The sequence below is a fragment of the Indicator indicator genome, chromosome 13 (genome assembly GCF_027791375.1).
Source record: "Indicator indicator isolate 239-I01 chromosome 13, UM_Iind_1.1, whole genome shotgun sequence".
Lineage (NCBI taxonomy): Eukaryota > Metazoa > Chordata > Aves > Piciformes > Indicatoridae > Indicator > Indicator indicator.
The window spans coordinates 28,672,938-28,688,982 of NC_072022.1; the positions used below are offsets into that span (position 1 = coordinate 28,672,938).

At 47.7% G+C, this 16,045-nt stretch overlaps 1 protein-coding gene across 9 annotated transcripts in view; it reads left to right on the forward strand.

The window, feature by feature from the left end:
• MLF1 (myeloid leukemia factor 1) overlaps nt 1-15,698 on the forward strand; it is a 29,556-nt gene extending 13,858 nt beyond the window's left edge. For 5 of the 9 annotated variants that reach the window (XM_054385888.1, XM_054385896.1, XM_054385893.1 and 2 more), the window contains exons 3-8: nt 6,487-6,531; nt 8,386-8,475; nt 9,289-9,417; nt 11,174-11,333; nt 12,353-12,467; nt 13,398-15,698. In XM_054385888.1, coding sequence (XP_054241863.1) covers nt 6,487-6,531; nt 8,386-8,475; nt 9,289-9,417; nt 11,174-11,333; nt 12,353-12,467; nt 13,398-13,500 — 642 coding nt within the window. In that variant the 3' untranslated portion in view covers nt 13,501-15,698. Of the gene's footprint in view, nt 1-6,486; nt 6,532-8,385; nt 8,476-9,288; nt 9,418-11,173; nt 11,334-12,352; nt 12,486-13,397 lie in introns of all 9 variants that reach the window. The other 4 variants (XM_054385889.1, XM_054385897.1, XM_054385890.1 and 1 more) reach the window with 4 other exon arrangements.
• Nucleotides 15,699-16,045: the final 347 nt, after the last annotated feature.

A 16,045-nucleotide genomic window follows, 5' to 3' on the forward strand; every position in this document is an offset into this window, starting at 1 on the left:
GACAAAAAAAGGGATATTTGTGCTTCCGGAGTTGTTGACGCCAACTATCAAGGTGTAATTTGTATTATGGTTCGATGTTTTGCGCCCCCTGTCCATATTCCAAAAGGAAGCACGATAGCGCAGTTGGTACCATTTAAATCACAAGTTCCCAATACAGAAAACAAGGAAAGGGGTACGGGAGGTTTTGGATCTACTGGCGAACCGCAGGTATTGTTCTGTGAAACGCTTGGTTTAGAAAGACCTTTGATGTCTGTAACAATTTCGGGTCCTGATGGTATTACTTTAGAGGGCTTGCAGATGATGTTGGACACAGGGGCAGATGTATCTGTTTTACCCCTTGATCTCTGGCCTGTAGCGTGGCCTTGGAGGATCCTGGATCCGATTTAGTGGGAATCGGAGGGAGCAGTTCAACCAAAATTAGTAAGGAATTTGTTTTATTCACCAATGAGGAGGGACAGCAAGCTTGAGCAAAGCCCTATGTCCTACAGACAAATCTTCTCCTCTTGGGCAGACATATACTGAGTCAATGGGGAGTTAAGATCCAGACAAATTTTTAGTTGCGGCCACTGATAGCAGCTCCCGCCCTACTCTAAAGTTGCAATGGAAAAATGAAGATCCGCTATGGGTGGATCAGTGGCCGTTAACTCAAGAGAGGCTGCAAATTGTTGAAAGTTTAGTTCAGGAACAACTTGAATTGGGGCATATAAAACCATCCGTCAGTCCTTGGAACACACCGATTTTTACTATACAGAAAAAATCGGGGAAGTGGAGACTGTTGCATGATTTAAGAGCTGTTAATAATAGAATGGTAGAAATGGGGACATTACAACCAGGATTACCATCTCCGGTTATGTTGCCCCAACATTGGAATCTACTTATTTTGGATCTGAAAGATTGCTTTTTCACAATACTACTGCATGAGGAAGACAGCAATAAATTTGCTTTCACAGTTCCGTCTGTTAATAGATCTGCACCCTCTAAACGGTTTCAATGGGTGGTCCTGCCCCAAGGTATGAAAAATTCGCCAACAATTTGTCAATGGTTTGTAGATCAGGCATTAGCTCCGTGGAGAAAAAATAACCCTGACTTGATTACTTACCATTACATGGATGATTTGTTAATTGCCTCCCCAATGCCACTTCCATTACAAAAAGAGCAAGAAGTGAATCAAGCATTAGCAAAATATGGTTTAGTAATTGCACAAGAGAAAATTCAGTGTCGTGCACCATGGGTGTATTTGGGCATGCAGATTCTAGAAACACGTTTGAGACCTCAAAAATTGAATCTTAATACAAAAATTGAAAATTTGAATGATGTGCAAAGACTGGTCGGTGATTTATAATGGTTAAGAATATATTGTGGGATTACCAATTCTGATTTAAAGCCACTAATTGATCTTTTAAAAGGTGGGAAATCCCCTTCTGACCCTCGAGCATTGACCCCCACAGCATACCAAGCTTTACAAGTAATAGGAGAAAAAATACGGAATAATATGGCAGATCGAGTTGTACCTGGTGTTCCTTTCACTATTATTTGTTATAATCAAGACAGGGAAGTGGCTGCTTTGATTACTCAGATTTCTAAAGATGATTCAGTGTTAATTCTGGAATGGGTATTCCATAGCAGTACGTTGAAGGCCACTATAACTACAAGGCCAGACGCAGTCGGAAATTTACTGTTAAAAGCAAGAAATAGATTAAAGACAATTACAGCGACGGACCCAGCTCAAATTATTTTGCCATTGAAAAACATCAATCTAGCAGACTCATGGATGGAGCAATCTAATGCTTTTGTGATGGCTGTCCATGGAATTAGACTGGATAATCATTACCCAAAACACCCTTTGTTTAAAACAAATTTGATAATAGAACAGGACTCCTTGCAAGTAGAATCTCCCCTTTCTGAGGGGGTCACTATTTTTACAGATGCCAGTAGTATGACAGGAAAATATGGATATGCTCATCAAATCAACGGGCTATGGAATACCCGAGTAGAAAAGACAAAAGGGTCAGTTCAGATTTTGGAATTAAAAGCAGTTCTTATGGTATTTCAGGATTTCCGGAGGACACCCTTGACTATTATAATCAACTCAAAATATGTGGTTGAAGTAGTAAAGCGTTTAAATAATGCAATCTTAGGCGGTATAACTAATCCTGTCCTTGAGATGTGTATCTTGGAGCTACAGTCTGAAATTATTGCACGTCAACATCCATGGTGGGTCATGCATATCAGAAGCCATTCTAATTTGCCAGGGTTACTAGCTGAAGGGAATTCATTCATAGACAGCAAAGTAGTAAGCAAAGTATCCACAGAAGATGTTTTGGCACAAGCACTTCAGTCCCATAAATTTTTTCATCAATCGGCACGGTCATTGATGAAGTCCTTTGGGATTTCTAAAACAGATGCTCGTTCAATAATTGCTAGTTGCCCTGATTGTGCCCGATTAACTCCCATTTTGGCTGAAGGGACTAATCTGCGGGGCCTAGAACCTCGCCAGGTCTGGCAAACGGATGTCACCGAATTTCCTCCGTTCGGTGCCCTTAAATACATCCATGTCACGATAGATACATGTTCTAAAGCAATTTGGGCAACTTCACATAAGTCAACCAACAGTTCGGCTTGTATTCAGCATTGGACAACAGCCATTGCAGTGTTAGGGCGACCAGATACTATTAAGACCGACAATGCTTCAGCTTACCTGAGTAACAAAGTTCATGAGTTTTTTCAGAACTGGAAAATTACACACTTGACAGGTATACCCTGTAATTCAGGAGGGCAAGCCATTGTTGAACAAGCGCACCAGGATCTAAAATGGCTTTTGACAATATATAAAAAAGAGGGGGAAAGGAGTCCGTACCTCACTATAGCAAAGGCATGCTATGTGTTAAATTGGTTAAATCCACGGACAGAACAAAATTTAGTTCCTATGTTCTCTCACTTGCTTAATAGAAATGACTTTTCTCAGCATGAGGTATTAGTACAAATCTTTGAACCTTTGGCCCAGCGATGGAATGGACCAGTCCGCTTACTGACTTGGGGAAGGGGTTATGCTTGTGTGTCTATAGGAGAGTCAACAAGGTGGATTCCAGCCAAGTGGGTTCCACCGTGGATACGGCCTGCATCTGATCCAGGTCAAACAGACTCGGACGATAATACGAAAGATTGAAAATAAAGTCCTTGCTTTTGGCCCAAGGACATGGTCGTCAAGAAATCGAGGGAATGCGTTGTTTTAATCTTTCAGCCCACAGTGTATCTAGTCAAAAAGATATTTGGATGCTAAAAAGAAAAAAAAAAAAAGGGGGTTCGTTAGACAATTGGTTTAATAGTTTGTTTTCAAATTGGGGTCTACCAGGCTGTGTTGCTGTGTTGCTGGTGTCCTTGAAATGCTGATACTTATAATTTTTGCTTTGCTAATTATATGCTTTTGTTGTCATGTTTAATCCAATGCATGCTAAGTAGTGTAACTAAAAAAAAAAAAAAAAAAAAAAAAAAAAGGGTTAAGCAACAAAGGGGTTCGTTAGATAATTGGTTTAATAGTTTGTTTTCAAATTGGGGTCTACCAGGCTGTGTTACTGGTGTCCTTGAAATGCTGATACTTACAATTTTTTGTTTTGCTAATTACATGCTTATTGTTGTCATATTTAATTCAATGCATGCTCAGTAATGTAACTAAGAGTGTGAATTTGTTATTTAAGAAAAAGGGGGGAGATGTTGGGGCATTCGCAACATTGTACGATGTAGGTGGGAAAGCAGGTGTAAACAATGTGACTATGCTAACCAATCGGCTTCCTGGAAAGGACGCATGCGCACGGCGTGAGGGTGGAGCGGAAAAGTTTGGCCTATAGAAGCAACTACCAATGGTTCAGTAAAGTGGAATTTGAACTTGCATCACATTGATGTGTCGTTCTCCCCGCTCGCCTGTATGGCCTGCGGCAGCATGGAGTGACAGGATTAGGGGTGATGGCTTCAAACTGCAAGAAGCTGGATTTAGATTAGAAACTGGGAGGAAATTCTTCCCCAGGAGGGTGCTGAGGCTCTGGAACAGGTTGCCCAGAGAAGCTGTGGAGGCTCCAGGCCTGGCAGTGTTGAAAGCCAGGTTGGCTGAGGCCTTGAGCAGCCTGGGCTAGCAGGAGGTGTCCTTGCCCCTGGCAGGGGGGTTGCAACTCAATGACCTTTAGGGTCCCTTCCAAGCCAAAGCAATCTGTGACTCTATTTAACAGCTTCTAGTCTGCACTATGAAGCAAAGTTTGTAATCCTCTTCTGCCTAACAACTTTATTTCTGAGGATGTTCTTTTGCCCTGCAGATGTCTATGCTAAATACCCACTCTGGTTTTTCTGACACTCCCTGCTAGGACTGCAGTCTGAAAGAGTCCATAAAGGCATTCCACAAGCAGGGAATTCCTTCCTTCAGGCCCTCAGGTCCTTGTGCAGTGGTGGCTGTGTGTGAGCAGCCTCTCTTCAGGTTGGCTTTTACACGACCCTCCAACTCCCAGTTTCCTGGAACCATCCTTCTGCTCTCCAGCATCTGCCAGCCCTGGCATGTTGGGATATTGGATCTGAGCTGGTCCCAGGGGGGCAGCATGTGCTGCTGGTTATAGCAACATCTATTTATACAGCTGCAGAAGGAGGAACTTGCTCAGGGAGGGTTTGTCTTGGGGTGGTTCTGCAGATGATGATAGCTTTACCTGGAACTCCTTTGCAGTGATCTTTGAAAGTGCTGACAAGCTAAGGCCTGGGCTTGTTTCTCCAAGGGATTTTTAGATCTCCTGGGAACATGTCAGCAGCAAGGCTTCACTCAGTGGCTTTAGGCTCTAAAACTGTGTGCCAGGCAGGAGCTGACATTCCAGGGGTGACTGACCTCTTGGGTGTAATGGGCTGTCAGTGACTGCCCACTGTGTGAGCAGAGGAGTGGAGGATCTCTGAAGCACTCTGTCATGTTTTAAGTGATTCCTGGACCAAGGTTATGGCAAACAACTGATCCTCAGCTTCTTAGTTTGATGTGCTTCTAGCATAGATTCATGGAATGGGTTGGGTTAGAAGGGACCTCAAAGCTCATCCAGCTCCAACCCTCAGCCATGGATACCTCCCACCAGCCCAGCTTGCTGAAGGCCTCATCCAGCCTGGCCTTGGACACCTCCAGGGAAGGACATTCACAGCCTCCCTGGGCAACCTCTTCCAGCCTCTCCCCAGCCTCACTACAAACAATTTCTTCCTCATCTCCAGTCTCATTCTGCCCTCTTCAAGCTTCAATCCATTCCCTCTCATCCTGGCACTCCCAGCCCTTGTCCCAAGTCCCTCCCCAGCTCTCCTGGAGCCCCTTCAGGCACTGGAAGGCTGCTCTGAGGTCTCCCTGGAGCCTTCTCTTCTCCAGGCTGAACAGCCACAACTCTCCCAGGCTGTCCCACAGAGGAGGCTCTCCAGCCTCTGCTCATCTTGGTGGCCTCCTCTGGGCTCTCTGTAGCAGCTCCAGGTCCTTGTGCAGAACTGGAGGCAGTGCTGCAGGTGGGGTCTGAGCAGAGCAGAGCAGGGCGTGGGGGGCAGAATCCCCTCCCTCTGCTGCTGGCTGTGGATGGATGAATATGACTTAAGAAAGGACTTATTAAGTGTGGTGACAGCCACACATTTGTCCTAGCAGATCCCCAGAACAAGTGCACTGCTTCTGCACACAGATGCTTTGTGTTGTAGTGGTGCAGGACACTATACATTAGCAAGGTCCTCCTGAGGCCTGGTTTTGTTTGAGCTGGGGATGTTGTTTAACAGCCAGCTGAAGGTGAGTCAGCAGTGCCCAGGTGGGCAAGAAGGGCAGCAGCAGCCTGGCCTGGAGCATCAATGGTGTGGGCAGCAGGAGTAGGGCAGGGATTGTGCCCTGGGCTGGGCACTGGGAGGGCTGCACCTCAAATCTTGGGTTCAGCTTTGGGCCCCTCACTCCAAGAAGGACACTGAGGGCTGGAGCAGGTCCAGAGAAGGGCAACCAAGCTGGGGAAGGGTCTGGAGAACAGGACTGGAGAAGAGCAGCTGAGGGAGCTGGGGGTGTGCAGCTTGGAGAAGAGGAGGCTGAGGGAGACCTCATTGCTCTCTACAGCTCCCTGGAAGGAGGTTGGGGTCAGGTGGGGCTTGGGCTCTTCTCCCTAGGAACAAGCGACATGACAGGAGGAAATGAGCTGAAGTTGCACCAGAAGAGGTTGAGGTTGGACATAAGAAACTTCCTGACTGGAAGGGTTCTCAAAGCCTGGCCCAGGATGCCCAGGGAGGTGGCTGAATCCCCATCCCTGGAGTGGTCTAAACTATGCAGAGGTGGTTCGGCAGCAGCCTTGCTAGAGTCAGGTGATGGTTGGAGTTGATGTTGCAGCTCTTTTCCAGCCAAAGCCATTCTCTGACTCTACCTGACCAGAACTGTTCCTCTTCACCTGCTGTGTGTGCAGATCCCTTCTGCTGTCTCTGCCAACAGCCAGAATGACTCAAAGTCACTGCTCCTTTTCCTTCCAGGCAACAAGCTACTCCCTCATGCCCTTTGGAGGCTTTGGCAGACTGGTTGGTATCCCAGGAGCAGCCCTCCTTGGAGTTCCTGCTGCCGTGTGTGTGCTTCTGCACAGCTAAAGCATGGGTGTGGGCTGGGCTTGCTGTGCCTGGCAGTGCTTGTCGGGGTGATTCCAGAAGGACTTTTTCCTTATCAAATGCAAATGTTGGGATGGACTAAATATGCTGATATCAAAGTTGTGGCAGTGACTGCTTGGCTTGTGTGCTCACTGATGGATCTGCTGGTGCTTGATCTCTGGTGGCCATCAGGGAATTAATCCCTGGAGAGAGACCCCAAGCCTGGACACTAGCGTAGGATCATGGAATGGTCTGGGTTGGAAGGGACCTCTGAAGGTCATCCAGCAGCTCAGAGGGGGTTTGTATCCATGATTCCAACAAGAGCTGTAGCACAGCCTGCTTCTGAAGACAGAATTGCCACTGGAGCTGGCCTTGGAATGCTCTCCAGCTGTAGTTTGTTGAGGGTCTGGAATATCTTTTAAAGATCTCTAAAAAGGACTCCAGGAGAAACAATTTGTGGTCCTCATGGAGCTTTCTGCTTCCTTTGGGAGGTTTTAAAGAGCCCTCAGGCTGGCAAGCAGTAGCTCAGAGAGTGGCTCTCACTTGTAGAGCAGCCAGAAAGAAGCTTTCAAAGGCCTTTGAATTCTCAGCTCTAAAAGTGTTAATTCTTCAATTAGCTCTTCCAGAGGCACAAAGTGACATCTTGCTTTATGTGAAGTGTGTGAGCAAAGGTTTTTTGCTATTAACTGCCCAGGCTGTGCTTTTCCTTCCCCTCCCCACTCCAATGTGTGGTTTTCAATTCCATTGCTGAATGGTCAGCAATGCCCAGGTTCTTAACTGCAGAAGGCATTTTTGTGAAGCTTGTGGCACTTGAACTGCTTTGATGCCTTAAATTCTCTCTAATTATTGCCCAGAGGTTTTGGTAGCCCTTAGGGAGTTGGATGTCTTGCTCCTCAGGAACCAAGCTGAAGGGTTTTGTTTTGTTTTGTTTTTCACCTTAGCTGAATTAAATTGATTCCTCTAAATGGAAGAGGTAGGGTTGGAGGAGTGTGGGCTGTAATTAAGAGGTGTGGGCTGTAATTAAGAGCACCTCCACAGCAGTGCCAAGGGCAGCTCAACAGCCTGGCCCCTCAGCCTAACCTGCTGGATTTTTGCAGAGCCCCTTGGTTTTTCCTCACACTTCTCATGGCCTTGGAGCACAGCTTGGTGCTGGTTGCTTCCAAGGGTTGCTTTCATCAGGAGGGTCACTCTGTACCATCATGTTCCACATCCTACCAGTGCAGCTCTCTGCATGCAGCCCTGCCTGAGGAGCTCTTCTTTGGGCAGTGTTGGACCTTCTGCTTTCTTTTAAAAACCCTGAATGTTTTGGAATGAAGCTGCCATTCAAATACCAAGTTTTAGTTCTCTGACGATGGTTTTTATCCACCCTGCCCTTTTATGAGTAATATTTGCTGCAGCTGTGGCTGCTGGGGTGCATTTTCAGTGTGATTCCAACTGCTCAAAGGGATTTACAAAGAGGTGATTTGATCATCAATAGAGTATAAGAGCGTGGAAGGTCAAATGGTACTTCCTGTAGCAGAATCTGGTTAGGTTATGAACAGAATTGTTGTTAATTGGCCACAAAATGAGCTTATTTTGATGTCTGAGTGTCAAACCTTTCCCTTCTGTCCTCCCAATATTTCCAACAATCAAGCTCCCTGTACTGGCTTTGACTTTTTCCCTTAAAAAGAAGCATTTTGGCTTGTGTGTGTCTGTGAGAACCTCTTTGATGGTCTGGTTTGCATGAAAGAGGACCTGAAGAGTCAAAAGACAGGGTTTCATTTTTAATCTCTTCTCTTTTGCTTTTTTTAGCAGGATGCAGATTTTGGGGACCCTTTTTTTGCCATGGACAGGATGATGTCAAAGATGAGAAACAGCATGCTGGAAATGCAGAGGAAATTTGTGAGTGTTGAAAGAAACAAACTCAAACCCTACCCTTGTTCTGAACTGAATGGGACAGGGGAGTGGCAGCTGTTTAAAACTCTGCTCAAAGCCTTGTTAAGAACAAGGTTAGTCTCAAATCACAGAATCATAGCAGAGCAGGGATTGGAAGGGACTTCCAGAGATCATCCAGTCCAAGCCAGGCAGGGCAGAAACAAATCCAGGTGGGGTTGGAAAAGCTCCAGAGAAGGAGATTCCACAACCTCTCTGGCCAGCCTGCTCCAGCCCTCCAGCACCCTCACACCAAACAACTTTCTCCTCCTGCTCACATGGAACCTCCTGGGGTCCACTTTGTGCCCCTTGGCCTGTCCCTGGGCACCACTGAGCAGAGCCCGGCCCCAGCCTCTTGCCCCCCAGCCTTTAGCTCTTGCTGAGCATTGCTCAGATCCCTCTGGGGCTGCTCTTCTGAGGCTCTCAGCCCCAGGGCTCTCAGCCTTTACTCCAGGCCCCTCAGCAGCCTTGTAACCTCCCCTGGACTCTCTCCAGCACTTCCCTGTCCCTCTTGAACTGGGGAGCCCAGAACTGGCCCCAGGACTCCAGCTGTGGCCTCACCAGGGCCTGTCCTGTTTGCTACATAGCCAGACAGCCAGGACAGGGTGAGGAGATGTCAGATGCCAAGGTCTCTTCTCACCAGGCCTCACTTATGGTGGCAGGCCTGAGTGTTAATTTCCAGAAGGATATTCTCGTTCATAACAAGGTAGTCTCAGAAGCCAAGAAGTAGCTTTTATCACTTAGTTTGGACCTGTATTAATGAGAAGTCTCCCTTGCTTGCAGGATGACCTGTCTGTGCATCCTGATGCCCACACATTCAGCTCCTCCTCTGTGATGACCTACTCCAGAGTAGGTGATGAACCACCCAAAGTCTTCCAAGCCTCGGCTCAGACCCGCACAGCCCCAGGAGGTGTAAGTACTGTGGGGATGCTCCCAAAGAGGAGGCAGTGAGAGGAGCCTACACCAAACCACAGCTTCCTCCAGCTTCTTTGCACTGGAGGCAGTTCCTCTTCTAATTTAGAAACGTAGGGGTTGGAATGGAGCTCTGGAGCTTGAGTCCAAGCCCTCTGCTAAAGCTGGGTCACCTAGGGCAGGTCACAGAGGAATGCATCCCAAAAGAGGTGTTGAGATCCTGCTCTGCATTAAAGGCTGCTGGAGCCAAAGTGCTGTTTGCTTCCTGGGCATTTGGTCTGCTCCTAAGCATACATCAAATAAATTGTAGGCCTAGCAAAGGGAGGCTGAGGACAGCTGAGTCTTCAAAGCCATCTTAATGTCTTTCCCTTTCCTTGTACACTTCAAGTCCTGTCTCAAGTCCCAGCTAAGAAGAAGCTGTTGATGTCTGCTCCTGCAGAGCTCAGCTCCAGCTCCTGCCCTCTCCTCAAGCCCTTTGGACTGCTTATGTAAGGCTGCAGCTGCAGCTGCCCTTTCATTGACTTCCCCCTGCAGCTGTTGTCTCTAATCCTGCTGAGCAATTTGAATTTGAATTTGAACCCTGAAGTGAAGTTCATGAAAGGCTATACTGGAGCAGGAAAGGCTGTTGAGGGCTGATTGGCTGGGGGGGATGTTCAAGCTCAAGCAGACACTTGGTTATCAAAAAAGGGTTCTAATAATATCCCTAAAGAGCACAGTGATAAGTGGTTGCCTGGGTTTCAAGCTGGGCAACATGACAACCTGGCAGTGAGTTGGCCCTTCTGGGTGGATTTCAAGCCAGGCAACCCAGCAATGAATTGTGCTTTGTGCTGAGATTGGCATCAGCTCCTCCTGTTGGTACTCAGGATTGGTACTTCTGCTGCCAAGGAGAATGTTGAAGACTTGGTTGCATATTTAGACTAAGCTTTTTCTTTCCACCTCCCACTAATGACTACTGTAGCCATCACCCCTCATCCTGTCACTCCATGCCTGGGTCAGAAGTCCCTCCCCAGCTCTCCTGTAGGCCCCTTCTAATACTGGAAGGATGCTCTGAGGTCTCCCTGGAGCCTTCTGCAGGCTGAACAGCTCCATGTACAGAAAAAATCAGAGAATGGCTCAGGTTGGAAGGGACGTCAGGGATCATCTCCTCCAACCTCCCTGCCATGAGCAGGGACACCTCTCAACTGCAGAACTTCTTCCTCAGCTCCACTCTAACCCTGCTCTGCCTCAGCTCCAAACCATTCCCTCTTGGCCTGTCTCAGACCCCCTCAGCAAAAGTCTCTCTGCAGCCTTCCTGCAGGATCCCTTCAGGTCCTGGCAGGCAGCTCTGAGGTCCCCCTGGAGCCTTCTCCTCTCCAGGCTGCACTCCCTCAGCCTGGCCTCACAGCAGAGCTGCTCCAGCCCTTGGATCATCCTTGTGGCCTCGCTCCAGCAGCTCTGTGTCCCTCATGGATGCAGTATTTGAGGGGAGGTCTCAGCAGAGCAGGCTAAAGGGGCAGAATCCTTTCTCTTGCCCTGCTGGCCACACTCCTCTGGATGCAGCCCAGCTTTAGGTGTTGTGGTTTCATCATCTGTTGGCTGAAAGCAAACAGACTTGGTGGTGTGTTTGCAGCCAAAACAGCAAAAGAGCTGACTGGGGAAGCCTGTGAAACCAAACCTGTCCCAAAAGAAAGGCAGAACAACTCAACTTCTCTAACTTTTTGGCTTGGAAGGACACTTAATGTGGGCTTGGGTTGTTTTTTTTTTTTTTTTTGTCCAGGTTAAGGAGACAAGAAAAGCCCTGAGAGATTCTGAAAGTGGAGTGGAGAAGATGGCCATTGGTCACCACATCAAGGATCGTGCTCATGTCATCAAGAAATCCAAGAACAGCAAGACAGGGGATGAGGAAATGAACCAAGAATTCATCAACCTGGATGAGAGTAGGTCCTGGTGTGCAGCTCTGGAGGGGGCTGCTCTTTCACCTACCAGTTCTGAAGCTTGAGACATCCTAAAAGGGAATTTACTCAGCCTGGAAGTCTGCCAATCAGATTTCCTTAGTTTGACATAAATTTGGGCAACTTGCACCAAGCAGACTTGAAAATGTTGTGTTGTCAGGCAGTTGGTGTTGGCTGCTGCAATCACTGCTGCTGTTGGGAAGGACTTTGAATCAAAGGGTCACAGAATGGTTTGGCTTGGAGGGGGTCTTAAAGGTCACTGAGTTGCAAGCCCATGCCATGGGCAAGGACACCTCCTGCTAGCCCAGGCTGCTCAAGGCCTCAGCCAACCTGGCTTTCAACACTGCCAGGCCTGGAGCCTCCACAGCTTCTCTGGGCAACCTGTTCCAGAGCCTCAGCACCCTCCTGGGGAAAGATTTCCTCCTCATGTCCAATCTAAATCCAGCTTCTTGCAGTTTGAAGACATCACCCCTCGTCTGTCACTCCATGCCTTGGTCCAAAGTCCCTCTCCAGCTCTTCTGTACCCCCTTCAAATCCTGGAAGGCTGCTCTGAGGTCTCCCTGGAGCCTTCTTTTCTCAAGGCTGACCAAGCCCAACTCTCTCAGCCTGGTCCCACAGCAGAGAGCTTCCAGCCCTGCCAGCATTGCTGTGGCCTCCTCTGGCCCTGCTCCAGCAGCTCCCTGTCTGTGCTGAGGGCTCCAGAGCTGCCCCAGCACTGCAGGGGGCGTCTGAGCAGAGCACAGCAGAGGGGCAGAATCCCCTCCCTGCCCCTGCTGCCCACACTGCTGGGGATCAGCCCAGCACAGGCTGGGGCTGGGCTGGCAGCACTTGGTGCCTGCTGGCAGTAAGCTTTGAGTTGTTGTTGCCACATGCCTTACAGACAGTGTGAGGCCTTGTGGAGAATCCAGAGCTTAAGAACCACTGCTCAGGACCCCTCACTTCTGTCCCATGTTGTCTTTTTCTGTCTTGTTTGTATTTATTACAATTAACTGTTTGTTTTGCAGCTGAGGCCCAGACCTTTGATGAAGAATGGCAGAAGGAGATTATGAAGTTCAAGCCATCAAGATCTCGAGGCCATCTGGAAGCTCCAAAGTACAGCAGTATTCATCATGTACCCAAGTAAGGTGGATTGAGAAGGTAAAAAGAGTTTCCAGAATAGGAAATAACTAGAAACCAAATGAAAATCCAACTGGGAAGCAATCTACTCCTGAAGAAACAGCGCTGCCAGGCAGGCTGAAGAGAAACAGCATCTTCCGGGCCTCCCCTGGGCAGAAGCTGCCCTGTTTGGGCTGCTCTCCACCAGGCTTTCCGGGGTTCTTCCTCTCCTACTGACATAGTGGAAGCTGTGATGCCTTTAGCAGTGCATGTTTGGTAGAGAAGGCTCCAGAAAGGAAATGCTCCTCTGCTCTAAGCTGCAGAGTCCTTGCCAAGAGTAAGGGCAGCAGGCCAAGGGAGGTTCTCCTCCCTCTCAACTCTGTCCTAGGGAGGCCACATTGAGCATTGGGTCCAGTTCTGGGCTCCCCAGTTCAAGAGGGACAGGGAACTGCTGGAGAGAGTCCAGGGGAGGTTACAAGGCTGCTGAGGGGCCTGGAGCAGCTCTGTGAGGAGCAAAGGCTGAGAGCCCTGGGGCTGAGAGCCTGCAGAAGAGCAGCCTGAGAAGGGAACCTTCTCAATGCTCTCTTCAAGAGCTTAAGGCTGACATCTAACAACCAGAGCCCCACAGAAGTAATGAACAGAAACCACTTAGTAGCATCATTTCTTGAGGATGATTTAGGCTGCAGATTGGGAAGAAATTCCTCAGCAGTGAGGGTGGGGAAGACACTGGAACAGAGAGGCTGTGGCTGCCTCCTCCCTGGAGGTGTTCAGGGCCAGGCTGGATGAGGCCCTGAGCAGCCTGGGCTGGTGGGAGGTGCCCTGCCCATGGCAGGGGGTTGGAAGTGCATGAGCTTTGAGGTCTCTTCCAGCCCAACCCATTCCATGACTCTCTGGATGTCTTTTCCCCTTCCGCAGCACGTGGTGGTTGTGACTGATGGCTGCTTTTTGTTTCAGAGAGAAGCCCCTTGCCATCAAGGCTGCCAGGGAGCCCAGAGCTTCTGTGGAGAGCCTCAACGTGAGAGGAACACACCTGCCCCTCAAGAGCAGCAAAAAATAAATGGCTTCCATGTGGCTGCTGCTGCTGGTGCTGCATTGCTTCTGTTGATCTAAGTACACATCTCTCCATGACCAATTTCTGTTCTTTGTGCTACTGAGCAGTCCTGTGCCTTTCTACTCCCCTTCTCCTGACAGCTGAATGTCCTTGACAGCTTCAACTCAAACCATCTCATGGCAGCAGGTTAAAAGCCCACCCCCTTCTCCACTTCAGAGCACTTTAATGGATTAGCAGGAATTCTGCTGGGGAAAAAAAAAACAACCAACCAACCCCAAACTTCTGATCTGCAAAACTTTTCTGCACCCAGCTCAGACTTTTTATTCAGCCTGGTGATGCAGCTGCTTTCCCCCCCCACGCTAAATGGCACAGGAAGTAAATTCTGTGTGTGTGGCTGAAATAATTATTACTTTTTTTTTAGGTGATAGAGTAATTAATGGCAATATAAATACACTGGAGCCATTAAATAGATATATAATATATATATGTCTTCTAAATCAGACTGTAAATTGTTATAGAACCCCCAGATTCACCTCCTTTACGTAAAGAAAAGCAAGAGGCAATAGATTGAAGTCTTTGCCATAGTAGGACATTGTAGTTTATCAGCATTCTGTGATTCAGAAGTTGTTTTCCATCTCATTTTTTCTCTGTATTTCTACCTATAGAGGTCACCCAATTTTTATTTTTTTTTTCATTCTTTGAAGCTTTTCTGTAGTAGCTTTTAACTGTTTGGTGTTAATCCCACACTGTGTCCTCAAAGTGAGCTGTGACTTCATTATTCATCAGCAAGATGTGGGAGGACATTGGGTTGAGGAAGCAGGAGTGGAAGTGGATAACCAACACTGCACCATTTCTTCTGCTCTGGAAGCCAAGAGGAGCCTGGTGTGCAGGGAAGCATTTCCCTGCCAGCTGAGCTGTGCTTCCCTCCTGTTGTGTCCTGTTTGACTGGATGTAGCCTGGAAATCCAACACCAGATCCCCCTTGGTGTTGGCTTTTGGTACTGTTTGGTGGAGCTCTCAGGTTCTCAGCCTCGTGTCAAGAACCAGAGAGGCTTCTGTGTCAGCAGTGTTGGAGTTCAGGGAAGACTTTGTTAGGCAGAATTGATCCCTGTGGGATGGCATCAAGAACTTCTGTAGGCTAGAACATGAGAGCAGTAGCACTGGAGGGTAGGTCTCAAGGCTAAAACATTTAGTGTGGCCTTAAAAATTGACATAATTGATATCAGAAAATAGCTTTAGTAACTTAAGGTTTGGCTAAGAAGGAGGTGGCCTTTAAATCCTCTCTTCCTGCAGATTTCCCAGGTTATTTAATTCCATATTAACAGGTAAAAAGAAAACTACTTTGGAACTCTGAGAGGGACATTGAATAATTAAAAGCTCCAAAAGTCCCTTTTAATTATTTTGAAACTTTTATTTTCTGACCAGGAAATTGTCCAGAGTTCCAAAACACCTTTTAACTATTTTGAAGCTTTTCTTTTCTGAGCAGGAAGTTTGCCCAGAGTTCCAAAAGAAGCCTGAATTATTTTTTAATTCCTTTATCTATTCTGCTAAGGAAATTGTCAGAGTTGAGGTTGAATTGATTTAAAACAATTATTTCTTTGCTTCTTTATAATGCAATAAGCTTGGTGTCTTCCTCTTACTGGAGCAATAAATCCTAGGGGCAGTAATTTTGTGCTGTTGAATCATTTTCTGAGTGGTTCAGGTAAGCAAGGCAGTGAGTGGGTCACAGCCTCCAGCAGGAGGAGAGGCTGAAACTCTGATCCCAGAGGATCAGCTCTTGCCCCAGAACACTGAGTCTGAAGGATGCTCTCTGAAAATGAGCCTCCTCTTCCACCCCTGCAGCCAAGATGAATTTTGCAGTGGATCTCATGGGGAGTTTAAGGACAAGGAGGCATTTTCTAGGTCTGTCACTCAAATTTCAGAGTCATAAAGAGTACCAAAACTTTGCATACAGCTTCCCAAGGCTGTGGTTGGACGGGTGCTGCTCTTCAACAGAAAAATAAATTAACTGACAATTGAGACTCTTGGCTCTGCTTCATGAGATGGGGAAATTCCAGGTGATCAATACAAGGGCAGGTTTTAAACTGAGAGCAGGAAGAGGCTAACTGATGACACTCAACTTTGTTATGCAAGGCACCAACGGCCTGAAACGTCACACAGAACAAACTGTTCTTCATTGAAATACCCAAAGCTGTAGTTCTTTAATAAAAGTTATTTATTGTTTCTGGTGGTTGTTGTTCTGCTTGATCCTACACCATGAAACCATTTGTGCATGATTTATTTTGGGCTGCTTCAAAACACTCATAAATCTCAGCAGGGCAGGGGTTGGAAAGGATCTTGACAAATCATTGAGTCCAACCCCCTGCCAGAGTGGGGCACCCAGGGCAGGGCACCCAGAACACATCCAGGTGAGGTTGGTAAGGCTCTGCAGGAGACTCCACAACCTCAGCAGGGGCTGGAGTGACTGACTGAGCTGCTGCCATGGAAGTGGCTGCACTGCTACAGCCAGCACCTGGCGGGAGGGCAGAGGAGGTGCTGGAGTGCAAGCAGGG